Source organism: Leptonotus elevatus, chromosome 14 (genome assembly GCF_054856555.1).
Source record: "Leptonotus elevatus isolate MCC_2025b chromosome 14, RoL_Lele_1.0, whole genome shotgun sequence".
Lineage (NCBI taxonomy): Eukaryota > Metazoa > Chordata > Actinopteri > Syngnathiformes > Syngnathidae > Leptonotus > Leptonotus elevatus.
Genome location: NC_141252.1, coordinates 3,311,086 through 3,338,745, shown reverse-complemented (window position 1 = coordinate 3,338,745; position 27,660 = coordinate 3,311,086). Strand labels below are relative to the sequence as shown.

The 27,660-nt window shown below is 42.6% G+C and overlaps 1 protein-coding gene across 3 annotated transcripts; it reads right to left on the bottom strand.

The window, feature by feature from the left end:
- Positions 1–494: 494 nt before the first annotated feature.
- Positions 495–27,660, bottom strand: plekhh1 (pleckstrin homology, MyTH4 and FERM domain containing H1). 3 transcript variants are annotated; one of them, XM_086095639.1, is made up of 30 exons: positions 27,495–27,660; positions 20,658–20,822; positions 18,749–18,811; positions 18,528–18,677; positions 18,185–18,268; positions 17,829–17,910; positions 17,579–17,758; positions 16,658–17,397; positions 16,498–16,576; positions 13,026–13,117; positions 12,480–12,630; positions 12,284–12,420; positions 11,593–11,703; positions 11,419–11,505; positions 10,927–11,088; positions 10,520–10,600; positions 9,606–9,788; positions 9,432–9,543; positions 8,087–8,199; positions 6,843–7,019; positions 6,654–6,751; positions 5,710–5,887; positions 5,437–5,592; positions 5,262–5,359; positions 4,241–4,382; positions 3,969–4,153; positions 3,165–3,294; positions 2,364–2,447; positions 2,128–2,274; positions 495–1,361 (listed from the first exon to the last, which is right to left on the bottom strand). In XM_086095639.1, the coding sequence occupies exons 2-30, from the start codon at positions 20,802–20,804 to the stop codon at positions 1,206–1,208; spliced, it is 4,305 nt and encodes a 1,434-aa protein (XP_085951765.1). In that variant the 5' UTR covers positions 20,805–20,822; positions 27,495–27,660; the 3' UTR covers positions 495–1,205. The 3 variants fall into 3 exon arrangements, with proteins under 3 accessions (XP_085951765.1, XP_085951763.1, XP_085951766.1); XM_086095637.1 differs by lacking the exon at positions 27,495–27,660 and adding an exon at positions 21,611–21,747 and having other exon boundaries at positions 17,603–17,758; XM_086095640.1 differs by lacking the exon at positions 27,495–27,660 and adding an exon at positions 21,611–21,745.

The following is a 27,660-nucleotide window of genomic DNA, read 5'->3' as shown; positions in this document are numbered from 1 at the left end:
TGTCAACACAGCCTTCGTCGATACGTGTCACTTGAAATGGACTTGGAAATAAATGTGTGGTTTTTTTGGAGCAGTATTGTGAACTAATCAAGGCAGGCTTCTCCTAAATGTAACACTGACATGAAATTGAAAGTAAAAAGAGTCCAACTGAATGTGAAAAACAGGATGTTGAAATAATGAAAAAATAAAATAAAAGCACATCAGTGTATTTAAAATTGTATATCGTAGAATATGCAATTCCAAACAGGACAACATGTCAAGCGGATGACCTCACAATGGCATCTGTAAATGACTGAGCTAAAAATAAACACAAAATCCGAGAGCATTTAGATAACAATTTATTTTCATGAGAGACACAAAAATTTGTGACTCACCGTCTAGAACAAAAAAACAAATGTTCTTAAATTATGACATTAAATCAAAACGCGTTGCCTTCTTGAGCATGGCAGGCATATTCTCTGTCATGCCACCCCCCCCCCCCCCAAAAGGTTTGTACTTATAATAAATTAACGTTTTCTACAAACAAGACAGTGGTTCCATCCAAAAGAGTTCAAGTCTTTTTTTTTAAAAAAACATAAGTTATTTTGTGGCAAATTAGAAAAACGCTAAACAAATTTGCCACTAAATACGTCGTTAGTGGTTTTGTCCCATTTGAAGGCAAATGTAATAAAAAAGTATAAACGTGTGTTATCCTCCATGTCCAGTTGGTGACAGCATTGAGTCGGGCACCTTGTAAATCCACGGCCATCACAGGTACCATTTTATGAAAAGATTCACTTTTTGAGCAAATAAAATGGGCAGCATTTTTGTTACTGAAAAGCCACAACAAAGTCATTGTCGGGAAAAGCACAACCTAAACAAGGGGGGGGGGTGCTGTTTACGAAACAAACAAAATGATGTTAGAAAAAGACATTTGGAGGTTAGTACTAACTAGACGAATTAACTAACTAACTAACTTTTCCCGACTTGGAGGCTAAAGGTGCGCTAACGCGATAGCGCACGCATACTTGTACCTTTTTCTGCAGTTAAACTAAAATCGATGATGAACAATGAATTTGATCTCACTGAAAAACAAGGCGACCTCATCGAACGTACTTTTTGCGTCACAGTTTCAAGCGAAGTTTTATTCACTCTAATTCAAGCGAGTAGGATCTGCTTACTTATTGATTGCATAAGCCACATTTGGATTTGGTAGCGGGCGGAGGTCAGAGTAGCGTGGGGACCTTGGTGGTGTAGTTCATGGTGGGGAAATGGCGGCCGTCCGCGTCCCAGTGCGCTTGGGGCTGCTGGGAGGCGTTGGGCGGGACGGCCGAGCTCCGGTGGTTCATGTAGCTCGCCATGAGCAGAGTCAACTCCACGATCTGACGGCGAAGACAAATTGGCTGGCAATTTTTTCCCCCTTGACTTGTAAGGGCAAACTTTTGCAAAGCGCACTTTGGCAAATGGTGAACAATTCTTAACAAAAAGAAAAAAATGCCGCTCCCACAATTTACTGTCTAACTAAACTAAAACTCGAAGAATGACGTGTATTTAAAACTAACACAGATGTTAGTTTGCTAGCTTTATGCTAATGCTAACACAAAATGAGAAACACATATTTAAAGGGGCAGTGTGTATTATTTAGCACCGTCTACTGGTGAGTTAATAATTCCCTCATTTACACACACTATTAACTCCAAAATAACCCTAAAAATATGTTCAATCGTAGGTCTAGAAATAGCTAATTATATTAGATACAAGTGGCTGCCATGTTTCGCCGCCATCTTTCTGCTACAAATACTTGAAGGACAAAAACTTGGTGCACATAGTTAGCCTCTGCTGCTTTGTGCGTGAATACAGTATTTAGAATGCTTGTCTCCCGATGCTTTGCTCTTGCTAGCTTTTGCTAGATTCTCCTGCTAGCTGCTTTTGTTAGCCGCACAAGATAGCTTGTGGTAGCCGCTCACCAGTCAGTTCTCTCTTAGGCGCCGTCGTGCGTATGTTTCAAAATCGCTGCATGCACGAGATGGCGCGAAATAATACACACTGTCTCTTTAAGCCTTCAAACTAATATTTGAACACATAGCACACGTAGCATTTGCGTTCATTTCAATGGAAAAAGTTGAAACGAGTTTGCCGGTTACCTACTTTTGGTTTGGCCATGGTGAACAGCAGCTTCTCCACGCTCTTCTTGCCGCCTCCTGACTCCTGCTGCTGGCCGGCGACCAGCATGAAGTCGTCGCAGCAGCCGCCAAAGGTGACCACCGACTGGTAAGCGTACGAGGCCAGCGTGTGCTAAAAAAAAAACGCAGCAAAAACAAAACCGGCGTCAATTTGCTCGCTCCTCAGGCTGACTGGCCATTTTCCTGATGTTAGAAAGCGACCATGGCGTAGTCCAGCACGCTCAGCCCGTCCTCGTTGACCGCCACCCAGGCCGGGCCTTGCTCGTTAGGGGTGGGCGGCACGGCCTGCAAATGCAAACATGTGAAATATGAGTAAGAAGGGGCTAAACCCAAAATGTTTTTTTTGTTTTGTTTTTTTGCAAGAATACGTTGAATTTTATTTCACACTTTTAAAATAATACAAACAGTTTTAAAAGCATTTTATATATTGAGCAAGAGCAACGGATACAGCAAAAATATTGTACGGAAAGTGTACAGATCATTTTGTGTTTGCAGTAAACTAGTTCACTAATAAACTTGGTTAGCCGACAATATGCATCAATGATCAAGGCCGTACAAATGAAAATTCACCTTCCTGTAATCGTAAAAATCAGGACTGAGGACGATTTCACATTCAATAACCTTCAGCAAAAACAAGTCTGGTCTTGAAATACTTCCTGTTTTCACTCTTCTTCTTTCAAAGTTGCACTATGTTTAACAAAACAGTGTGCCGCCATCTGGTGGACAACAATGGAGACTGCCTCTCACGCATGGATTTGTCCCGAAACATGTCCGGGGCAAGGAACGAGGCGAGGCAACAGTCATGAATAAAAAAAATTGTTTTTTTTACCCAATGTTGTAAAAAAAAAAAAAAACACACAAAAAAGTGAACACCCAAAAAAATCGCAATGTAACAAATTTGCTGGCACATGCAACGTATTCTTGCAAAAAAAAAAAAAAAAAAAAAGTTGAGTTTAGTTCCTTTCCAAAGGGGTTGACAAAGCGGAGTGCAAATGGTCGTACCTTGACGCTGAAGAGTTTGGCCCCAAACAAGGGCCAGCGACGCGCCACCGTCAAGTAGATTCTCACACACTCGGCCGCGCTGCAGCCGCGCAGCGTCGTCCACTTGGCCGCCAAATGCTCGCTCAGCTCCCTGAGAAGGACGTTTGGTTTATTTATACTTGAGAGGAACGGTGGAAATAAATCACTAAGAACTTGAAGAAAATCAACATATAAATAATTTGATGAAATAAAATAATGCTGTTAATTCATTTAGTTATCAGTATTATATCAATGGGAAATGTCATTATTTTGCTAATTTGCTCATTTAATGTGTGTAGTATTGAAAACAAATATTAAATGTGATTACTTCATTTTCTTAATTTTTTTGTTTTGTTTTTAATTATTGGACAATATGTATTTATTTCAACTTATTCATTAGCTATAATGCAAAATATAGAATTTAATTATTTTATTTCATTTTGAATTTGTATTTATTCACGTTCGTAATTATTTAATCTTATTACTGATAAAATAACATTATTTTATTTGATTGATAATCAATATAAATACCAATAAAATCTGAATGGAAAAAAATCGCTGTCATATTCTTTTTTTTTTAAATTTATATCAATAACATAAAAAAATAATGAAAGTGTTTTTCTATACTCTTTAGATTTTAATGCATCTAAAAAAAAATTATTTATAAAAAATTCCAGAGTTACATTTTTATTACAATATTCTTTTTATTATTGCACTTGCAGTTTATTATACTGAGAGCTGTTTCTAATATTTGAGCCATTCACAAACACAAAACTTGAGACTGACCTGAGCTGCTCGGCGCTGCAGTTGTGCTTGTAGCGTTTGGGGTAGAAGCGCTCCAATGCCTGCAGGAGCATCAGGTGAGACTTGGGCTGAGGCGACGTGGGCGAGGACGGGGCGGCGGCGGCGGCGGCGGCGGCGGCGGCGGCGGCGGCGGCGGCGGCCGTTCTCTCCAGATCGCCATGCTCCACCTTAAAAATACAGAATGGTTGCACATCTGCCATGGTTTGAGCCAGGAAAACCCTTGTGTGGTGCGGATTTTCTTTCTTTCTCGATACCTGCGCCATGAGGGCGGCGACCTCCAGCGCCAGCTCCTTGTTAACGGGAAAGTGACCCTGCTGCACGTTGTCGTTCACCTGGTGGGCCAGCAGGAGGCGCTCGCGCTCCGTCTCACCTTTGACCTGAGAGCGGAAGCAGAGCCTGCGGGGGCGGGGTGGAGGGGAGGGCACAGAAAGGAAGGTTCTGAACTTGTGTTTCCAAACCAGTGGCGTAATGACACCCGCATTTGAATGCAACGTATCTATATTTACATATATATATATATATATATATATATATATTAACTGGAACAAATGTTTTAAAAATAATTCTAAATATTTAATTGAACTCAAGTAATGAAAGAATTACTTTGGATTATTGTATTTTATTTGAATAATTTATGACAAAAGTATTTGTCATTAAAAGGAGATTAACGTTTTTTCGTAGTCATTCATTTCAATTCATGTTAATATATAAGGGACTTTTTTTTTTTTTTAAACTGTTTTCAAATAATTCCAAATTTTAAATAGTGTTTTTAATGGGACAGAAAATTCAATCTTCTAAACTCCTGTTTCCAAGCTAGTAACATTGTACTTTGATCTGCAATAATAATAATAATAATAATAATAATAATAATAATAATTAATATCATTCATTTTATTTTGAATTATATTCAAATGTAAACAGCGAAATTCAGGTTTCTTTTTATTATTTTTGTATTCAATATTTTAATATATATTTTCAGATATTATATTAATGAATTATTTTATGAATTTATTACCTAAAGCATACAGTCTACTCTACATAAATATTACATTTAACTCCTTCATTTTATTGTTTAATCAAAAGACCTATAATACATTCATTCATTCATTTTCTTAATTATCAATGAAATGCAAATGAAAACATTTCACACTCATTTTGTTTTTCTTAATTATTTAAAGTAGACATCAATCATACAGAAATTGAAATAAATATATATATTTATTCACGTCTGTGAATACATTTCCGTTCGACTCCATTTTGTCGGAAACGTCCTACCTGTTTTTGTAAGTCAACCGTACAATCCGCGTCCCCTCATTCTTCCCCGGGTGCTGCTCCTTGAGGGCCTGCTCCCATTTGGAAATCACATCGCAAATCTGGAAAAAATGCGACTACATTATGAGTTTTCATCTGTCGTCTTTACAGGAAGTCAAAATGATTGCATTTGTCCCACCGTGGCGGCGGGCAGCAAGCAGTGCTCGAGTTCTTTTCCGGACGGGTCATCGGTGAAGAGCGCAAAGCCGGACAGCCGAGGGCTCCGCATGCCGATCCTCTGGTTCAGCGTGTCGAGGAACTCCTCCACGGTGGCGGAGCCGTCGAAACCCACGACCTGCGGGAGGAAAAGGACTGAACACCTGAAATCGAGAACTGAAGACGCCTTTTTGTATTCGACGTGAAAATGCCTTCAAGGAGCAACACGAAGCCTTTTTGCCGATGGGCGACTTACCTGGTAAGTGTTGTTCATAAAGTGCACCGGGATGCTGAAGGGCAGGGAATGGTGGTAGGGGTTCCTCAGCAGGATGGAGACGACCTCCATGCGCGACGGTTTGGCTTCCCGTTCGCCGTTGCGCAGCGTTCGCTCCATGGAGCGCTGGCAGTACGCCGCGTACTTGCCCACGTCGCTGCTGCGATCGGCGAAACGGGAAGGAGAACGGTCGGTTAGCGCGCAAAGTCGCTGGTTAGCGTCGCTTCTCGGGACTCTCTCGTCGGTGGGCCAGGAGGGTGAGATTCTTTGACCCACTGCACGACCTCCTCCTCCTCCTCCTCCCTTTTTTAATCACTTAATTACTCGCATGATTTAAAATGAAAAAAAAAAATGACCCCAGTAGTTTGACATGAACAAATATTCTGAATGTCATACACAAACATTTATTCAAATTGCAACTTTAATGCATGTCGGTTTTTTTTATTGCGCAAACACAACCTGTGCTACCGTTAACGTAACCAACCGCTGTCAAGATAAAGGATAATCTGTGGTCAAAAATAATAATGCGATTAATCTGCGTTAATACATGATTAATGCGATAATGTTTTGTGATTAATTCATTAGTTAACACTTAAACAGCACAAAAAAAGTTTTTTTTTTTTAAATTCATTCATACAAACTCAAAAAAATTCTTCAAAAAACGCTGACAAACATTCAATAAGAGCAAAAAATTTTACAAAATATTGAAATTGAGCGTAGTTTTTAAGTTGTAATATTACCAATCAGCACTAGATGGCAGACATGGCTTAGTTACACTGAGACTATTATGAGCATGCCTAATAATTTTTGGGGAATTGGAATGATATGCAGGACCAACATCATTAGTACTTCAGTAATATTACAATTTGGAGTGAGTTGATTTTTGTGGGAAAAAAAGCACAAAATGAGGTGTTGATGTATCTGACCTGGGATCGGCGTTTCGGTGCAGGTGCTGCCTGAGGTACCAGAGGAAGTGCTGCTGAGGAAGGAAGAGCGCCACACACAACGACAGCAGCTGCCAGCACTGCCAAAAAAGAAATGCAAATAAAGAAAGAACGTGTGAGAAGGCCAAGAAGATGGCCGTCATACTCCTTGCGTTTAAAAAAAGCGCGAACCTGCGTGACGGAGTAGTTGTGCGGCGTGCGGCGGTTGGTCTGCTTGATGAGCTGACAGTACATCTCGTTGTGCAGCTCCGGGTGCGACAGGCACACTTGCAGGGCGTTCTGCGCCAGCGACATGTGGTAGTCCACGCTCGGAGACTCCACCAGCACGTTGATGAACAGCTGGCACGACTGCAAAGCGCACGCACGCACGCGCGCCTCGAAATAAGTGTTGTTACACAGAATCTCCAGCAGGGGGCAGCAAAGTGCAGCTTTTTTTGTGCGACGGGATTTCCCCCCCCCCAATTCTGGAAAAACAAATATTTATTGACGATAATGGATAAATACTAATTCTTTATTCAATCTGTGAGAGAAATTCAGTTCATTGTGGGAATGCTTTATGTTATTGTGATTTTTATTCTCCACATTTTTTGTGCATTGTCCAGTAAACAGGAGGTCATCATTTCATAATTTAGCTCTCAATTTACTTCATAAGCATTCCACATGCATTCCAATCTTAGCATTCGGCTTTCAGCATTCCCACGCAATTTCTCCAGAAATTGCACTTAGTCTCGTATACTTGTAATATTTAAATCATCAAGTACAACCTACAAAGTACAAACAAAAATAAAGGTACGAGTGTAATAATAGAAACAAATGTTTTTACATAATTAAATTATTCCCTTTGTTAACACCAGATATGGTAATACAAATTGTCTCGGAAAATATACAGACCGTACTTTTGATGTTTTTTCATTTTGTTGAAATAATTGAATTCTTTCATTAAAAATATTATTTAATAATAACAGCGACACTTTTCTAGACACTTTAGTACATAAAATAAATAAATATTAGCAATTGTATCGCATGCATTTGTACACTTTTTGTTTAAGTGGATTAAAATAGTAATTTTGTGGTATTAGTATTTTATATATCATGTTTTTTCCCCCCATAATTGAGGAACTGCTTTGAAATTGAAGTATAATTCGAATGTTTGGCTTGAATTCACGATTGCTATCTTTCAATTGAAATTCAGTTTACCTTCAGCTTGTGTTAATAATATTTATTTATTTAATTGTTAATCGACATATTCTCCTATTCTCATCGACATGAACGTATAATAGGGCTGCGCGATATTAAGAAAACATGCGACATGGTTGAATATTGCAATATGGCGACATTTAAGAAATAACTTTTTTATGATCTAATGAAAGAAACCAGAAGACAACGCCATTATGAAAATGTGTGCGAAGTTGGACCTTGAAGAGCTTGAGCGCTTCCGTCTGCAGCGCGTCCGAGGGCAACGTGGTGAGCGGCGAGCGTAGACCTCCGTTGGAGAAGCTCAAAGCGTCGCTGTGCCACAGGTTGCATTCTGGGAAAAGCCAACATAAACAACAACAATGCAAAAAAAGATTGGCCGTCAACAGCTGACACGAGTGAGAGACGGTTGTAAACGCCGTCTGCCGGCTGCTGGCGCGGGCGTCACAATAACTTCGCGTCTCTCCATTTATAGCAACAACTGAGAATTGTGCAGTCAATCAAACGATTTTGAGGCCACAATTGCGCACAGCTTAGCTGAAAAAAGTTTTACGGCCATATTACACACACACAAAAAAAGAAGTATAGTCTACTAAGAGGGAAAACAACGCTGGAATATATAAGTGGGCTTTTAAAAGAGGAAGTAAAGAAGGCAAAATCAGGAAAACAACTGATTTTTTTTTCTTTTAAAATAATAAAATAAATGCAAATATGTTGTCCTCACAAGATTAAGAATTTTTTTCTTGAACAAAAATAAAACATTTTTTTTATAAATATGGCACTTTTCTTGATAAAACCCTAACAAGGATGGCATTTTTTATTCTTGAAAAAACAATCTTGTAAGATTAACGTTTTATTTAAAAAAAATATATGCTAATATTAGATAAATAAGATTTTTTGGTGAAAATGTTAGCTCTTGAAATATAAAACATCTCTGTATTAACATTCCAACATTTTTCTTGATAAAATACACTTTTATTCTAGTCGGATTAATTTGAAATGAATCGTTCAATAATAGAAAATAAAAACATGAAACACTTGGACAGAAATATAAAATAAGAACTATATCTTTTTTCTTTAGTTTCATAAAACTACTATTGCAAAATTCTGACGATATAAAAAAAAAATCTTGAAATATTACATAACTCTTGCACGATTAAAAAAAACTTTTAATTAATTGAAACAAATTACAACAATTCTTGGGGAAAACATTACTGTTGTACGACTATTTAGTTATTTTTTAAGAAATTATTTTTGATCTTTTAAAAGTAACACTTTTTGTCCAAACATTAGGACTTTACTTTTTAACCGACTAGCCCTCCTGGTTGTGTTTGTTTCTTTACAATGGTCATGAGTCAATGTGACACGTTGTAATGTTTAATCACCCAAAAATATTCTATTTATATTTTTTTATATTTAAAAAAGGAAAAATTAAAAGCCCCTCCCCTGCTCACTCGAATTTCCAAACGGCTCAATTTGACCCGCAACATAACAGGAGGGTTAACAGACTTGAGGTCGCGGCCCGAAAAACAAATCCCTAACCTGACCAATTTGCATGCCAGTCACCTTCGTCTCCATCTGCGTCCAGCAGTCGACCGATGAGCTGCTCGCACTCGGTGCCCACCTTCAGGTTGGCGCTGCTTCCTGCCGCCACGCACAAATGGTACAGCCACGCGTCCTGTCCATGAAGTGGCCGTTAGCATCCGGAAGGCTGATGGAAGCTTGCCGCGGCGGACTGACCTTTTCCTGTTTGGTGCCGATGAGGAGGTACGAGGGGCTCTGGTCGCCGGGCTTGACCATCAGGGTGCAATGCGACGACAGGAAGCCGCCGCGGACGCCCGCCTCGTAGTCCTCGTCCGAGTCGCACGAGCGGTCCACTTCCTGGACGGATGCCGAGCGCAGCTGCAACTGGCCCAGGGGCAGCTGTCAAGCGGATGCTATTTCAATATTTAACTCAACAAATTACACTCCTAGCATGTTAGCTCCTAGCTAGTTTAGCATTCTCTAGACCAGGGGTTTAGCAACATGGTGCACGTGGGAACCAGGTAGCCACGAAGGACCCCATGAGTGGACTATGTGATGGGACATTGTGATTTTCGAAGACTGAAGGGATCATTTGAAAATGTAAACCAGTTTCCCTCATTATCTTTGAGAAACTATTAACACAATCAGTATGTTTACATAAATGAAATCATAATTTTTAAATAAGTCGTTATTTGAAGACATTTGTTATTTCGGAAGTGTGTGAACTGCTCGCTCTTCGCATTAACCAGTACCCTTGAAGTAGTTCTCAGTTTCAGACGAGAACTGTTAGCGTGCTAGCAGCTAATTAGCTCAGCCCGTTCAATTTATAAAAGTTTCTTCAAAAGCTCAAAGTGAGCTAATTGTTCTTGCTCCTTAATGCTAACTTAGCCGTCTAGCTCATTTCTAACTTAGCAATTTCTAGCCATTTAGGACTTTTAGCATGATTGCAGCTAACTACAGAAGTCTATAAAACTATTAAAAGTTTGTTCAGAATGTCCTCACTTCCTAATGCAATTGTTTATTCGCATTAGGACTGTTAGCATGCAAGTTCAAAACAAACTTGTTCATGTTAGTTTTGCCATTTCCAGCCACTGGGGACTCTTCGCGTGCTAGTCGCTCACTAGCGCTACCTTGTCTTCCTGGTTGCGATGGTAGTACAAGACCTTTCCGACCAAACAGCACCAAACCAGCTTGGAATGCCCATGTTTGACCTGCAGAGAAAGAGGAGATATTTCATATAAAGCTACAAACCCCCCACACTTTTAGATTTAAAAAAAAAAAAAAAGAGACAGATTTGCTATTTAGCTACTGAGGTCACACATATAGAATACAGGAGGATTTTTCTTTCAATAATAAAAGCAAAAAAAAAAAAAAAAAAAAAAATATATATATATGTAAAAAGAGGTCAGTCAATATTTTGTGTTTTATTTGCTGATTTTTATCTGTGTCCCAAATTTCTATGCATGCGCACCAACCAATGGCGTTGTGCCCCCCCAGTTCTAATCTGAAACCATTTTAACTCCAGCGGCGGCGGTACCTTCGTGAGCCAGCCTGTCACAGCGGGCTTGGTGGAGGTGGGCTCCACATTGACCGGGCTGCTGGCTTGAACTTTCAAGATGTTCTGCAAGACCCGGATCCACTCTTCCAGGATGTTGGGCGAATCCGCCGTCAGGTAGAACGTCTTCTTCTCCGTAATCAACTGGAAAAATGTGAGGGGAAAAAATGGTAATGCGAGGAGGAAGATACCAGGAAATTTGTTTGATTTGTTTTATTTTAGCATGAAAACAGAGTGTTTACTAACTAATTCTTTGAATTTTTTCAATTTTTTTAAAAACTTTTTAAATTGCTTCAGTTTGGTTAAAAATCCACTGCTAATCAAGTCAACCCCCAAAAAAACGTGCAAAATATTGTGCTCGTTTATTACAACAAAAGGGTGGGACAGTGCATATATTGGATATTTTGGAACACCTTCCGACGGAAATGCAAGAAAACGTATACCATATCCTGAACCGGCACGTGTAAAACTCACTTGAAAGGTTTGCGCTCCTTCGCCGCGCACGATTCGGCAAGACGAGTTGAGCTCAATCTGACCTTGAGGTTTCCTGATGACGTCGCTCTGGAGGCATCAAGCAAGCACAGATCTACTACGTGCCAAAGTTATTTTCCGTGCGCGCCTTACTCGTACGCGGACGGGCCGACTCACGGGAGATTTGTAGTAGATGATCTCGCCATTTCTCAGGATGAACCAGCGACGCTTCCACGCCTTCACCTGACTGCTCATCTTCAGCAGGTAGCCGCACTTCTCCAGCGTCTCCTAAACGCAACAACACCGTACCTGACATCATTCAAGTACAAATTTTGATGTACTGCTGCACCGAGGCAAAGTTAGTTTTAGGTTGGATAGTCGTTAATCGACAGGGTCTCTACGGGGATACGCTTTTGGGCTCTGGGGAAAACAATTTTGAATCCGCAGGTCACATGACCTGGAAGCTATTGAGCTAAAATGCTAATTTTTGCTTATATAAATTCATAGAGAATATTGAGAAAAGGGAAATTGAAAAATAAGAGGCATATCTGATGCGGGAGGCCCAGCACTACTATCCTACACCAATTTCGAGTCTACAGGTCACATGATCTGAAAGCTATTAAGATAAAATGCTAATTTTCACGTATAAAAAAAATCTTGAAAAAATCTTGAGAAATGTGAAATTGAAAAAAGAGGCGTATCTCATGCACTACTTTTCCACACAGATTTTGAATAAATTGATCTAAAATGCAAATTTTTACATATAAAAATTCATAGAAAATATTGAGAGATGCGCAAGTACACGTCCATCCCTAATTAAAATCAGAATATTATCTATGCATGTTTTTTTTTTCTCATGAATACTCACAGGCCCGGTGCTCTCACAGGAGTAGGACGAGGTCCTCTGGACTTTGTGTTCTGGTTCCGAGTAGTCGCTGTCCAGGGAGCAGGCGTCGGGCGGGATGGCGTAGTCGCTCTCTGAGCTGATGGACGACATGGACACGCCTGCAAGGAACGTCCAATGAAATGCATTGTTCAAAAGGATGATGTGATAATCCTCGTACCTCTCTTGACAGCACGGGGGCTACCGGGGATGCCGCCCCGCTTGTCTGGACTCGGCACAGAGGTCCGCAAACTGGCCAGGGAGCCGCTGTCGTCCTCGGAACCCGAGTCCTCGTTATCCCGCAGAGGCACAGCGCTGATCTGAGTGGCTTTCTAAGAACACGGAAATGTGACAATTATAATTAAATCTTTCAAAAAGTGTCGTTTACGTCAAATCAGTTGTTTTATCTTACAATGCGAGTGACATAAAGTCCATTTATTGTGTGTAATTCCACTTTCGGCCACTAGATCGTGGCACACCGCAATATGACACTGAACATTTGAAAGAAGAGTTAAAAAAGGTATTCAAGCTCAGTCTAGTTTTGTTAACAATTATTGAATGTGAAATCCTCTTCAGTCCTGCCTTTTATGCCTACACAAAGTGATATATTTTTTTAGTTAGTTGTTATTTACTTTTTTTCTTCATTGGTGGTGTGCCATGAGATCTTTGTGATGTAAAATATGTGCTTTGGTGCAATAAAGGAGAAATATAACAATGCATGACTCACCCCTTTCAATGCGGTGTACACTGGAACGCTGATGTTCTTGTAAATCAATTGCGCAAATGGACTGGCCGCTGGGCACTGGGGCAAGATGGACCCTAAAGGCAAATGAATGGTGGTTAATTGGTTGCAGCAGACCCAATAGAGGTTTTTAATCTTAAAATGTAATTCTTATTGTTTGCTGTGAAGTTTCAAATGGACAATATTTTTTAAAAGCTCATTTATATTCATAAAATACATAAATACATTTTTTTTCTTGATTAAGATGTCAAATTTACTTGTCTTCCTGAAGGGTTTTAGTGTTTAGACATTATGTTTATTTTAATGTGATTCTCATTTATTTATTCATTGATGTTTTTTCTTTGATTTCAATGTACACGTTTTATTATTGTATTTGTATTTATATTTGAATGTTATTTTATATTATTGCATTAGTTTCATTCATTTAATTCTATTTCAGTATTTCTATTGTATTATGTTTTTATTTTAATTTGAATGTGATTTTAATTCACAATTGTAGTTAATTTATATTTAAAATATATATGTATATTAATCTAAAAAAATTGTAAATATTTTATATTAATTGATATTTGGATTTAGTAATTAATTGTATTTAAATGTTCATCTTATAGATTTTTTTTACTTTTTAAATTTGTACATGTATTGAATCTGTTATAACATCATCATGGATTTATATTTATTAGTACATATGCATCATATTTTCCTAATATATTAGTTTTTTGCTTGATTAGACCGATTTTCTTTTTTTTTTTTAAACAGCTCCAAAGTACATTTGTTAAATGTGACGCAATGCAGCTGCCTGAATAAAGCAACACCGCAAACACCCTTGGCAGGGATTCTCCAGTCTGGTGCGTCTGGAAGAGAAAATAACTTCAAATCCAGACAGCTGACACCACCTCTAATACAGATAACCTTGCTAAGGTGGGATCATGCCGTGACCGAGTGTGCGTTCACGCAGCGATGTGACATCACCTTTTCAGATGATTTGCTAAATATATCCAACCCGAGCTAGTGAGCGTGGGTGAGAAAATGAATGGACGAATCACTACTTTCAATGTAAATGTTCTACATTTTCGTGGAGTTTTCTGTTGTCCTTTGTTAACAGCAGAATTTAAAATCAAAGAAGAACTGGTCTTGCATCTTTGCAAAATAATCAAATCTTTACTTCAATCAAGCTGCTCCACCTTCCTTTATAAAAGACCGTCGATCCCTTAGAAGCATTCTGATGTGAATGGGGACCAGAAAGTTTACATTAACGCCGGAAAGTGACAGAACAAAAGCAGACTTCAATTTAATATCTTGCACGTGTGTTTTGAAACTGACGTTGAGACAAAATTAAAAACGAATGCGCCGTGTCAGCATTCGCGTAATCCGCAACAGCTCTTTGGCGGCGTTGCCAAACCTCGCCGGGCATCACGCAAGCCGCTAAATACGAGGAACAACGTCAAGATGGAGAGCATAATTACACCCAGGCCTCGTTTTACTTTCATCGCCAGTGATTAAAAAGCAGCTATCTCACCGCCATCCCGCTAAAGAGGGAGGGGCGTGCCTCCAGCCCAAAGATGAGCACACACCTGCACAGGTGCGCCAGGCCCCGCGGGGGCCCGCAGGAAGTGACATTAAAGGCCGTGACGATGGATCTCAAGCGACCGCCCCGCAGCGCCGGAGTGGCTGCTGAAAGACGCGTGACCGGACCACCCAGGGATCAGGACTCACAGCAAGTTAGCATTCAAGCGCGACAATCGGCTGAAGTGAATGAACTCTCTCGGAGGAACGTGGTTGGTTGTCAGATGTAGCTCGGTTTGGGAGACGATGGTTCTGAATGATTGCTCGACAAAGTTCTCGGCAGTGGGCAGTGCGGTGTGACGCGGTCCCGACCAGTTGGTTGCAACTAACTGTTGTCTACAAGACGAGTAGTCGGACTGTGAGCGAAACCAGTTACAAATACATTGGACAGTGGCTGGGGGTGCGACGGTTGCGACCAGAGGTGGGCGCGTCAGTGAATTTTGAGTATCCGTCATTTGGCAAACAGTCGAGACACCCTTCCGTCATTGTCAATCCGTCCATATTTCAAGCCGAACCGTCAATCCGTCATTCGATAGTTCAGCAAAATTATCGTCCGTCAATGTTTCCGTCATTCGAAGTGGGCATCCATCCATGTTCCATCAATCGTCGATCCGTCACCAGAATGGGGTGTTCGTGATTGACGGATTGCCGAATTTATTGACGGATTGGCAATTAGATTGGCGGGCGAGTACCACCTTCCGTCAATGCTTAATTCGTCAATTTTTTAAAGATTCTCGTCAATCGTCAAACAGAATAGGTATCCGTCATTGACGAATTGACGGACCTTCCGTCAATATTGATGGAATGCCCACCACTTGTGGCTACCAGTTGGCTGGCTAAACATTTGACGGAGATTCAGTGACTATGGTTGCAAGTGGTTCTACAAAATTTTCCAAAATGGCATGGCATGCAAAGGAGATGTTGGTTGAGTTGGTGATTTGGGGTTAGGACTAGGGGTGCAGCAATTAACCGGTTTTACGATTAACCGTGGTTTTTAAACGGCAGGGTTGAATAACCGCAGCCGTTTAACAACACCGGTTATTTCCGCTCATGTGCAGCGCAAAATGAGCCATGTGGTATAGTTCATAGCTCTTCTGTTTCCACACGGCCCATTTAGCGGGTGCACAACAACACAGGGCTCAGCTTTGAACGCCGCCCGGGGAGAGTTGGGTACTCGACGGCTGTGGGTAGGGTTCCGAGGCGGTCGCGGCACGGCCTGGACCAGGTTGAGTGGACACGGGGGAAAGGGGCAAGCGAGGTGAGGGGGCGAGGCAGAGGCCCCACGGGGCGTGACAGTCGGGTCTCTTGGCCCGAGCCGTCGCCCGGAACCACCGGTACACCGCGCCGCAGCTCCGTCGCCACCGACCGACCAACGGCCGCCTCCCCAAACCTCATCCACAGCCGCCCGCTGGTGAGGCCGTAGGGCCGAAAATTTTTAAGCCGCGGAGCCGCCGTCTTGGGTTTCGCATCCGCATTTCGCTGCCAAATGCCTCCATGTGTGACGGTAAAACGGCACAAATCGCCAGTTTAAAGGCCGTGGGCGAACATTTCACCTGTAAGTACGGTTCAAATGGAAAGAAATTGAAAGATGAAAGAAAAAAAGGGTACATACCGTCCACTCGTTGTTCTACATCGTGCCCAGGGCCTATTTTAAGAGCCTACGAGCCGTCTATGTCTTATCTGCTGTATTTATTTTAAAAGGCAGCAACTTAAAAATATATATATATTTTCAGTTATTTATTGTTAAAATAAACATTTTCAAAGAATGCCGATGTGATATGTTTTTCTCTCTCCGAGAATAACCGTAAAAAACTTAAAACTGCATTTTTTTTCTCAGACAATAATCGTACAACAGAAATCTGAAACCGTTGCACCCCTCGTTAAGACTCACGTCGAAGAGGGCACCGGGCTCCAGGAGACGCCTCAGATACTCTCATTCCAGCCTTGGCCACGGCATAGATTCGACTCTCCTGTAGAAAGTCAAACAGTTCTATGATCACGCCCACCCCAAGCTGCAAAAACGCCGGCTAGTTCATGTGAAGTTTGCGTACCCACGAAGGGAAGCGATGTAAAGGAGGCGTCGGTGGTTTCAGAGCGTCAGGATCCGGTTTTCCCAAATCCTCTGCCAGACCCCCAACGGGCAGTCCATCCCACTCGGCGGGCTTCTCCGATCCGGACCCTTCCACCACACCGTCCATGCTGTCCGGCGGGGTGTCGTCTGACGGGGGGGTGTCGTCGATGTCCGTTTCCTCTACGGGCTGGGGGAAGGGCGACGTGCTGGCGGTGAGGGTGGAGCTAGTGGACGAGGGCGTCATGATGTCGATGCTGACCAGATGGTGGAGTCGGTCCAGGCCGGGCTGGGGCTGGCTGAAGTGCTTCTTCACCAGCTGGATGCTGTCCCTGGGGGTGAGCGGAGTCCGGATCTTGGGTAAGGTCATGCTGGCGCCTGCCTGGGGGGCCGACGTCTGCGTGGGGTTGGGAAAGGGGTTGTTGGTCGAGGGCGAGCGCGGCACGAGTGGGCTTTTGTGCGCGAGTCTGAGCGGAGACTTTGGGGAGTCGGGGGTTCCTTGGGCCGTCTCGTACGCCGAGGAAGAGGACGAAGACGACGAGGACGAGTGAAGGCACTGAGAGCGGAACTTGCTGTTGAGTTCATCCGACGAGTTGTCTCTACCCTCGCAGCAGCCTCGGTGCTCTGGTCCAGGGTTCCCCGTGCTTTGTGATGCTGGATCGAGGGTCGGATGGCCACTTTTGCAAATCCCTTTAAGGGTCAGTTCTGGAGATATTTTCAAATCTGAGGGCAAGAAAAGTATACAGAGACTTTATAAAACTGATTGCGTCCACACTTCCCACACACTTTTTCGACTGGAAAGCCGAAAAACCGATTGCAGCACCCGATCAAAAACCCAAGCCGACCATAAAACAAAAGTTATAACTGGAACTTTGGTTCTAGCCAATCACAGATGTCCATTCACCCGTTGGCGAGTTCTTTGTGGTACCCTGGGTGACTGCCAGTCTCCTGCCGTCATCTGATGATGGTGGCGTGCCGGGGCAGCTTGGAGGAAACCGGGGACTGCTCGGTACAAGGTGGATGTCCGCTTTGGGGGAGTTAACGGGCGGTTCAGCCAGATAGGAGGGCGGTTTCTCTAAAAGAGCTGAGGGGCGGCGTGATATTTGTCAGCTTTGCAGGTAAAACAAGGTGAAGGATGAAATCTCTTTGCCAACCTTGTAGTTTGTCCTGCAGAATCATGATCTGCTCCGTCTGCTTCAAGTTGGCCTGTTTAAGCTGCTGGTTCTCTTGCTCCATCTACGGATAAAATGCATAAGGCCTGATTTGCACGTGCAAAAACTACTCATGTAAACAAATGTGGAAGCTCATTATTTTCTGTAATTGAGTCATGTTTGTTTTGCCTTCCACTAACACTTCCACTTCCATCACTTGAAACCAAAATAGATAACTTGCATGCAAAACCCTCTTTTAAAAACTGCAATCTGAAACTGATGCCAAATTAGCACCTGTATTTGGGCCCTTCGTACCGTAGATCTCATGCCCAGAGCGGGACGCAACCATCCATGCTTACCTCTCGTAGCTTTATCGTCACCCAGTCTTTAATCTTGGCTGCCTTCTCCTCAATTATTTTGGCTTCCTGGGCTCTGACTAAGATCTGGAGGAAGAGAAAAGGTGACATTACATGTGGCTTAATCCGAACCGTCTTTCTATGGCAGGGCTTCTCAAACTTTTGGGCCCAGAGAGAATCTTTCTCGAGGACCCCCTCATAATGCTAGTAATGCTAATTAAACATACAGTAGCTACGCACAAAAAAGGACATCATTGATTGCAAACGACTTTGTGGACCACAATCGACGGCTCCTGAACCCCCCCCGAACCACTGTCCTATGGGAAAGCTCCTCCTCCTCTCACACCTGTTTTTCAAGCTGAACCTCTAATCTCTGGATGGCGGCATCTTTTTCTTGCACCCGGACGCTCAGGTCTTGGTACTTCCTGTACAATAAGCTTTCGGACTCGCTGCTTTGGACGTTTGCCGACTTGAGCTTTTCCTCCATGGCGTGCATCTGAAACGCACAATGCGGCTGACCAATCTGCGATCCGTCTTGAAGATCAGGACAAAAGCTGCCCTTTTCACCTGCTTCTCGGCGCTGTCGGCACGCCGGTCGGCCTCGATCACCCGCTGCTCCAGCTCCTGCATCTGAGTCAACGACACAAAGGCGTCCCGGTTACCATGGTTTCACGCGTCGGGGGTAGAAAGCCAGCATGACCCCCCCCCCCCCTGCCCTCTTCCACTCCTCCACTGGCAAGCGTGTGTGGGAAAGTTCAACATAGCCAACAGACGTGAAAATGTTCAAATCAATAATTAATCGCACTTTCAGTAAGCTACGACTAGAATTTGAAAATGAAAATGTTGTTTTATTTTGAAAAAATGGGTGGATGCACACCACCAAAGGGGTTAAGAACCACTGTACCAAAGTATACTTGACTATGCTAAAGCTAGTATATTGTACCATACTACAGTGTTAATATTACTATTATATTGACCTAAATGACCAAATGTCTGTTTTTTTAATACCAAAAAAATGACAAAATGTGTGTCCTGTATCCTTCAGGTGAATTTTTAATAAAAGTCAAATGAGCGCAAGTGTGTGTGAACGTCATCAATTTATTTCATTTTCCTCCATCCGATGCACCCTCAGCGAACTCCTCACATGGCCTTCTGCCTCGCTCGCTGGGGAGGTAAACGCCATGTCACATTTCTTTTTCACTCTCGCGCTTAAGCTTGCTTCTTTTTTCTTTTTTTTTCCACACCAAAGTGGGTCAATGTGTAAAACACTCCTAACTTGGCAATAGAGACAAGATGAAGGCCATGAAAAGCAGCCTTTCCAAAAGAGCAATAACATGCCGGAATGGTCGTCACTCAGCAGACCCCCCGCGCACACGCACACGCACACGCACTGCAACGCCGGCCCTAAACCCTGGTCGACGCATTGCGTGTTATGTTGCTAACTTGCTACACTGCTTTTTGCATCACATCAAACACACAGGAAGTGAAAAGGGAAGAAAAAAAAACCCGGGAGTCAGAAATTGGAATGCCGCTCGAGAAATTTGACGTCACAATATGGTGGCCATCGTTGAAGATTAATTAGGTACATTTAATAGTACTGTACTTGACTAACATGTCATTTAAATGTATTATACTTTACCAAGCTATATATATTAAGCCCATGTCTTACTGAATGGCAAAAGGAGCGAATGTAGATTTTTTTTTTCTCCGTCAGGGTTCGTTCAAGATCGCAAACCTTCGCAAAGACTTTTGCCAGATGTTCAACAACAGTTTTAATGGTCGCCAACAATATTTCTCATCGCTAGTCTTCACCGTGTCCTCCCCCAACATAGACCCGAGGGGAAGACTGCAGTTCCCCCCCGATGGCCAGGCAACCCTGAGACCAGACACGATGCCGTGGTCTGACGAGACAAAGAGGGAGCAGTAACTAAGTATGCAAGCTGTGGGCCGAGTTCACATCTCACTTCGTCAGCATTTTCCTTGGTGATATTCCTCGCCTAACTCTCGCGCGGAAGCACCACGATGACTTATTTGTTGAATATTTGAAACGTGCGGCCACAACCTCCGGTGAGACATAATGACTGGACGCCGCGTGTTTACCGGAGTTTATCACACCTTTGCCCAAACACTGACTCATGCGTTTTAACCGTTTCCTCGTGCGCAAGCACTTATTAACAGTGCTACTGTGGTCTGTGCACCGTTTTTACTTGCCTAGTCACGGAAAAACTATAAGGCGAAGCCTTGAGCCACCAAAAAGATCCTAAAGTTCCGGGACTGGGTTGTCTCACTTGTCCAGGCAGTCCAATTATTTTTAGAACAACATAAAGACAATGGATTTGGTTATACAAAGTTGACCCGGGAATTGTGTGAATTTGGAGGTAGTATCGGGGTTTACCAATGACGGGATGCATAATACTCGCCGGTCACTTGGACTGCGTAAATATTGTGCCGGGAAAACCCAAGAAGTCTCGATTACCTTCTCGGCCAGCAGCTCCCGGATTTTCCCCGCTTGCAGTCGGAACCGTAGCAGCTGCACCTCCAGAGCCGCGGAGCGCTTCTGCCAATCCACGCTGGACGCGCCCACGCCTCCGGCAGCCCCGCCGCTCTCCAGCACGTCGGCCATGGCCACGATTTCCTCCGACTGAAATGAGAGTGTGAGAATTGTGTTTATGATGAATAATTGGCAAGAGGAGCCACTGCATTCATGACAGTATATGACACGTGGTGACCAAGTATGCAGTTGACTTTTTTATTTATTTTTGTGACTGCGGACAGTTTCAGATGGTTCTGCCATTTCTATTGCGCAAGGTGCTATTTTTCATTGACCTCCGTGAGTGGAGGTACACGACACTCGATTGCCGTTTCCTCGAGCAAGCGTGGCGTCTGTTTTCATTTACGCAGACGAGAGTCACTTCGCTTGCATCCTGGTGATTCAGAGAGCAAAAAAGTGTGGCGGAGCAACTTGAAAAACTTCCTCCCTGTGACACACGCCGGAGACGAGCGCAAACGAACAAAACAGCTGGATCGAGTAAAGCTTGAAACTTTCTTTCCATTCCCTCGCATGCCCGCACACAAAACCTCAGCAGGGAGGTTGTGTCAGCGGGGGGAGCCGGGTTTATTCGCTCCCAGGCCCGACGGCCAAAGCAGGTCAGCTCTGCCTACTAACCCCAAACCTCTTTCCTCCCTCCCTCCCTCCCTGCTTCCCTCCGCCATGCAATCCCTTCTTAATTACAAGGCAGGGCTGAAACTGGATGCTGGTCCGGTCTGGCACAATGGTGTCTTTCTGCATGACAGTCCCATAAGAGGGGGGGGGGGGGGGGGGGGTGAGGGGTGAGGGGAGTTCTAAGAAAGTTAAGAATGTGTGAGGATGAATAGACAAAGCGCTGAATGCAGGAAACTGATGGGGTGCACCACTTGGGATTGTTTTACCTGAAAGAGAAGCGAATGGGGGCTACGTGGAGGAAGCTCGTTGAGAAGGTTTAAAGCCTTTAATGACACAAAAATGAAGACTTTTTTCTTCTTCTTGAAAATCCAGCCCCCGGGAACAGGTTCACTTAGCATGAAGTTTGGTTGACGCAGCTAGGAATATTAGCTACATAGCTAGCTAGATTAGACACTGTAGCGAGCTAACTAGATCGCTGCTACATAGATTATATACTGTAGCTAGCTAAGGTATGTATATATATATATATATATATATATATATATATATATATATATATATATATATACATACTGTGGCTAGCTAACTAACTAGATAGGTAGCTACATATATGTACTGTAGCTAGCTAAATATACAGTTGTAGCTAGCTACAACCATATACTGTAGCTAGCTAGCAAACTAGACAGATAGATAAACACGAAGATACACGAAGATAAACGGACGGACGGGCGGGCGGGCAGACAGACAGACAGACAGAACATATGAGATAAAACAAAGCATGACAACGCCAACCCTGGCAAAAACGAAAGCAAAGTTAAGCAGCAAGAGACAGAAAAGAGACGGCCGCCAGCCCAGCGGCAGACGAGACGTTCAAAGTCCGGCGGTTGATTCCGCGTGCCAGCGTTCCCTGCAATTAGCCCACTCGTAAATACAGGCTTTAGCCATACAAATTACAGAAGTCCTGCATGCGGAGGCTTTTTGGACTCGGGATGACCACTCGGTGCTCGACTGGCTGGCGGCTTTGACGCAAAGCTGCGCAGTTTGGGAAGAACGGAAAACTAATCATGCTGAGTGGATACAGTAGTGAAAGAGTTGAGGGAAATTGGCCAATAATGAACGCCGCCCCTTCAAGCTTCTATTATTCACCATATTCATCATTTACACCCCAAATATTGTACAGTATCCCACAAATTAAGACCCCAAAACACTTTATTTTATCATACCCAAGATAACTTCGATTTTTTTAAATCCAAAGGAAGTGTGAGGCAGAGGCGAGTATGTCGCCATTTCACAACAAACTCTCGAGACTTTTTAGTTGACCTACTCTAGATAATTACATCTACATCATTTCATGTAACTGAGCTATATATATTTTTTTTTTATGTGGCGGCAACAACAAAAACAACACCGCTTTGAACACATCTTAGATTACAAACGTTGTCGCGTCTTGCTGGATGCAAACACGGCCCCATTTGTCGTCCTCCGCGTCCTCCACGGCGACGTGCTAAGTTCCCCCAGGAAACCAAATGGTCCAGGGTGCCGCAGCTCCAGCCCGACGTCAATGTCAACATTATACTGAGCAGAAGAAGACAAGCTGGGCTTTACCAAAGGCCACCTCGGAAAACAGAGGCGAGGCGAGACAGTTTTGCCTCCGGCGTCCTGTATCAACAAACATTTGACACTCGGGCACGGTACGACACCCGAGTTGTGTACACGTGAGATTAGAGCTTTCAAGGATCTGCCAGCTTCTGGATTTGTGTCGGGCCACCCAGAGAGGTTCGGATGGCTACGGACAGACACACACAGGAAGAGCTTCTTCCACTAGCATCAAGCAGCTCGGGGGGGCCAGAACAAACACTGCGGAGGAAATGGCGGTCATCTTTGCCGGCAACCTCGGAGGAACCGATTGGAGTTGCGGAAAGGAGGTCTAAATACGGACTAAGAATTAACAGCTAATTCCATCCGTGTGCTGAGGCGCTAACTTGGCCCACCTCGAGGAACCTCGCTCCATTTCCGTCGGGCTGTGATTTGGTGCTGCAATGTTTACACGGCCAGTACAGCGACACGAGAAGAAGGCAGAGAAATGGCAGGCAGTAAGAAGTGTTACATCGCTGGTACCTCCTTCCAAAGGTGAAATATTTCAGCTTGAACTTTGGAACCGCCAAAGGTGGAATGTTTGTGGTTCAACTTCGGCAGGTCAGTGCTGATTACAGAGCTCAGCGAAAAAGGTAGGAAAATGACCGCTTTTGCAAAAAGTGTACCGTCCAATATCTGGTACTGCCACAGGGCGGAATATTGCCTATCCAACTTTGACAGTGTCGTTCCAATTCTGCTATAGCTCTGAAAATAACCTCAAAGGCAGAAAAATGCCGGGTCAACTTTGAGAGACAAAACAGAAAAACAAGTGGGGAAGAAAATGTCAGGTATTGTGGGAGGCACGTGTGTCATCCTGCTTCTGATAGTACCTCCGCCGGTGGAAAATTGTTGGGTTGACCTAGTTCCCTCATTCCGTGTCAGGACAATTACTATGAAAAAAGGGCGGGAAAATGATAGCGTTTACAGGATTCCCTTACACACAGGTACTTACCACCGAACTTGGAATATTGTCAGGTCAAATTAATGCTGCCATTGTTTATACAAAACAGCAACGGGAAAATTACGGAAAGGCAGAAAGTCTTTTACTGGCAGTGTCAAGTGATGGCATCGCACCTCTGCTACGGCTCTGATACTACCTCCCATGCGGAATATTGCTGGGTCAACTTTAAAATGAGTTTTTTTTGGGGGTTTTTACCCCACCTCTGTTACAGCTCTGATGCTATTTCAGAGGGCGGACAATTGCTGTGTTGACTTTGTTCCTCCATTCCGCGTATGGGCAATTTCAGCAGAAGAGCAACACGGAAACAAGGCAGACATTTCTGTTTTTTAAAGGCAGTGTCAAGTCATGGCGTGCCACCTTTGTTATGGCTCGGATATTACCTCCAAAGTGGGAATATTTCTGGCTCAACTTTAAGATGTCAGTTTTGTTTACAGTATATAAATGATCAACAAAAAGGTGTTGTGTGTTTGTCTTTGACAGGAAATTTCAAGTGACGGCGACCCTCTGTAATGGCTCTAATACTACCTCTGACGGCCGAATATTTCCAGGTAAACTTTATGTTGGTGTTTTTTGTTTTGATTATTTATTTATAATAGAAAAGACCAGCGCAATGGCAGTAAAAAAAAATAAATAAATTGATTCCACCTGTTACTGAAACTACTTTTCGGGTTGACTTTGTTCCACCATTTTTTTATCAGGACAATTTCTACACAATAGCAACACGGAGACATTTTTTATATTTTAAAGGCAGTATCAAGTGAATGCTCCACCTTTGTCGCGGTTCTGATAATACTTCAGAAGTCGGATAATTCCTGGGTTGAATTTGTCCCCCCTTGCTGTGTTGCTACAATTTTTAGCGACACTCTTTTGAGCGTTCCGCCAGTACATGCTTCATTATACACAGGTGCCGTCCCGCCTCTATTACCACTCTGATGCAAATCCTGCAAAGGCAAAAAGCCAGGTTGACTTTGGCCTCTAGCCGAATTCAAATTTACAATCCGCACGCACGTATTCAAAACAGACACGCGTGCACGCTCACGCGGGCGACGACACGCTGCTGAGCTTGCAGCTGCGCTGATGTCAGTGATTATTCGCTCGGGGTGACATCATCCCCAGCAGACGTTCCCACATCCCCTCCCCCCACCGTGCCGATCCCGGCTGACGCCTCGCCGGCTGACGCCTCGCCGGCTCCAGATGTGGGTCACGGCTGCGCACGTGCAAAAAGTGGCCAAAGGTAGGCGTGTTAAGCTCGTGGCGTCGTGTTCAAAAAGACTCCAAGCTGGAATTATTGCCGAAGGTGCATTAACAACATTCCGAATACTTCTGAAATTTTGGATAAGGCTGTAATATAAAATATGGAAAGTTTCCAGATGACGTCGATTTTTTTCTGATTATTTATTTACATTTCCCCCCCAAAAAACAACAAAAATAATTACAAAATAAATGAATAGTAAGTTATGTGAGTCTATTTGAGACTTTTTTCAGATAGACTGCTCCCACAAAACAAGCACCCAAATATAATTCTATTGTATTTTCACTCATGGAGGCAGCACTTCCTCACCAAGCCGTTGAATGACACATCAATTTAACTATATCACATTTACCCAAGATACATTATGCTTAATTATGTAACTATAGTGAGAAAATTCTCTTATTATCTCATTCAAACACCAAAACGTATAAATACGTTTTTAATACTTTGTCCTGCACTCCCAAAAACGTATCTATCCGCTTTTTTATGTGTTTTTCTTTCATTTATGCTAGAGCATACAGAAGGCGCTGATACAGCTTCTGACATGAAAGGGTCGCTTTAAAGCAATGGTAGTTATTACAAAAAAACGGCCAGCGGGTGGCAGCAGAGTATAAGAGATCAACCAGGGCAATGTTGCAACTAGCTCTTTTTCCCAGGGTTTTACACAGATTTGTGAATAATGATGAAACTTAGCTATATTATAAGCAAAAGAACACAATTTTCAGTCAAAATCCAGTATAACAGCCGGGAGCAAAGTGGGTTGCTTCAGTGAAAATGGCTGCGAGTGAATGAATTAAATAACAGGTTACCAAAAAAAAATCACTTTTTAGATGAATGGCCATTTGTTTTAGTGTGGAAATGTGATTTAAGATACGAGCGTGGAAACGGAATGAATTCAACAGTATGTTGTCTAATTTCACAGCCAAATATTGGTATACAAGCCATTAAAAAAAAATCCCATAAGCCGTCCTACTTTAAATGGATGAATTCACATTTGTCATTGTCCGATCTGTTTCTTCACCTTCCTGACCTCTCTGTCATCACACTTTTCCCAGCATGCATTGCTTTCCAGGTGACTAATGACAGGCTTCGGCAAAAAAACAACTGACCCCTTACATTCCTCTCTTGTGAGGTGTAAACACACACCTCGGACCACCAAAAGCAGGAATCTCATTTTATTGGGGCACGCCACATAGAAAAACACGTGCAATAAAATGCTATAATAAATAAATACAGTCTTTGAGGTGGCAGGTCATCCGAGGCAACACAATATGACGCACCAATGAAGAATCTGTCAGGTTCTGAACTCCTATTTCCACGGCCGTTTTGAGTTGAGCAGAAAAATGCTGCATTAGCATGGAGTTAGCACGGAGCGAGGCCAATGCAACTTGATGCTGAGTGTTCTGAACTCCTAATCAAATGCTAGTAATAACGATGTGGTGCAACTTTAAGTGGATTAGGGTATTGCCATTTGGAACAAAAGTAGGTCGACAAGCAACAGGTGTTTGGTGGAGGATCAATATTTGGTAGCCGCGGCAAAAGTCATTCGTGGTCAAATAAATAAATAAATTAAAATATTAATGAATACAATTAAAATTTTCTTTGCAAGGTGGAGTAATGTTTTTTATTCAATTTACTTTCTTCCTTTTTAAGAAAACAAACAAACATTTGTCACTTTTTCATTTTCATAAATTAATAAACAAAGTATCTTGTCTTTTTCGTAAAGTGTTTTCATTTTAAGTAAAACTGTAAAAAAAAAAAGAAGTCATTTTACTTTTAGTAAAATACTTCAAATATGTTTTTTCTCTTAAGTAATTAGAAAGTATACAGTTTTGTATTTATTTTGTAAGTAAATATATTTTTTTTATCTTAAAGTAATTAAAAAATACTGTTTTTCTCACATAAAGTACACAGATATAAATATATTTTCATTTGAGCCATTAGAGTAAAATACTAAGAAACAGTTTTGTGATTTTTTTTAAACAAAACAACAAAAAAAGTCTAATTTTCCTTTTTATTTGTCATTTTCCCTTTCTCATTAATGTTGTGAGGAAAAAGTCAAATGTGTTTGTTTTCATAAGGTATAAATACATTTAATTTTTTTTCTTTTAGGTTAAAAAAGAAAACAATTGTTTTTCTTTTAAGTAAAGTAGAAAATCACATTTATTTTTCTGCCAAGGTGCAGTCAAGCAAATAGAGAGCAAGAAAGTATAAATAAACAGTGTGCACGTGCACGTGCACGACAATGCGTGCAAACAGACATGCGGCAAAGTATTTGCTTCCATTTGAGGTTTTTTTTTACCTTTTCTTCCCTTTTGACTCCACTCACAGTCGCACGCTCACAACGTCCACAACCGTCGCCGGCGTCCGCTCATTCATTCTTCTTCTTCTTCTTCTTCTTCTTCTTCTGGATGGAGCTCCCAGCAGCCACCGCTCTCGCCTGGCCGTGCTCGCCTCTCTGTGTGAGC

Bases quoted from the DNA above. Each gene is read 5' to 3' on its own strand.
- plekhh1 (XM_086095640.1), bottom strand. From the start codon at position 21,742: ATGCTAAGTGAACCTGTTCCCGGGGGCTGGATTTTCAAGAAGAAGAAA. The intron at 13,118-16,497 runs GTGAGTCTTAAC...ATTTGCCTTTAG, and splicing joins AGCCCGGTGCCCTCTTCGAC to GGTCCATCTTGCCCCAGTGC. The intron at 11,704-12,283 runs GTGAGTATTCAT...TGTTGCGTTTAG, and splicing joins CCTGTGAGAGCACCGGGCCT to GAGACGCTGGAGAAGTGCGG.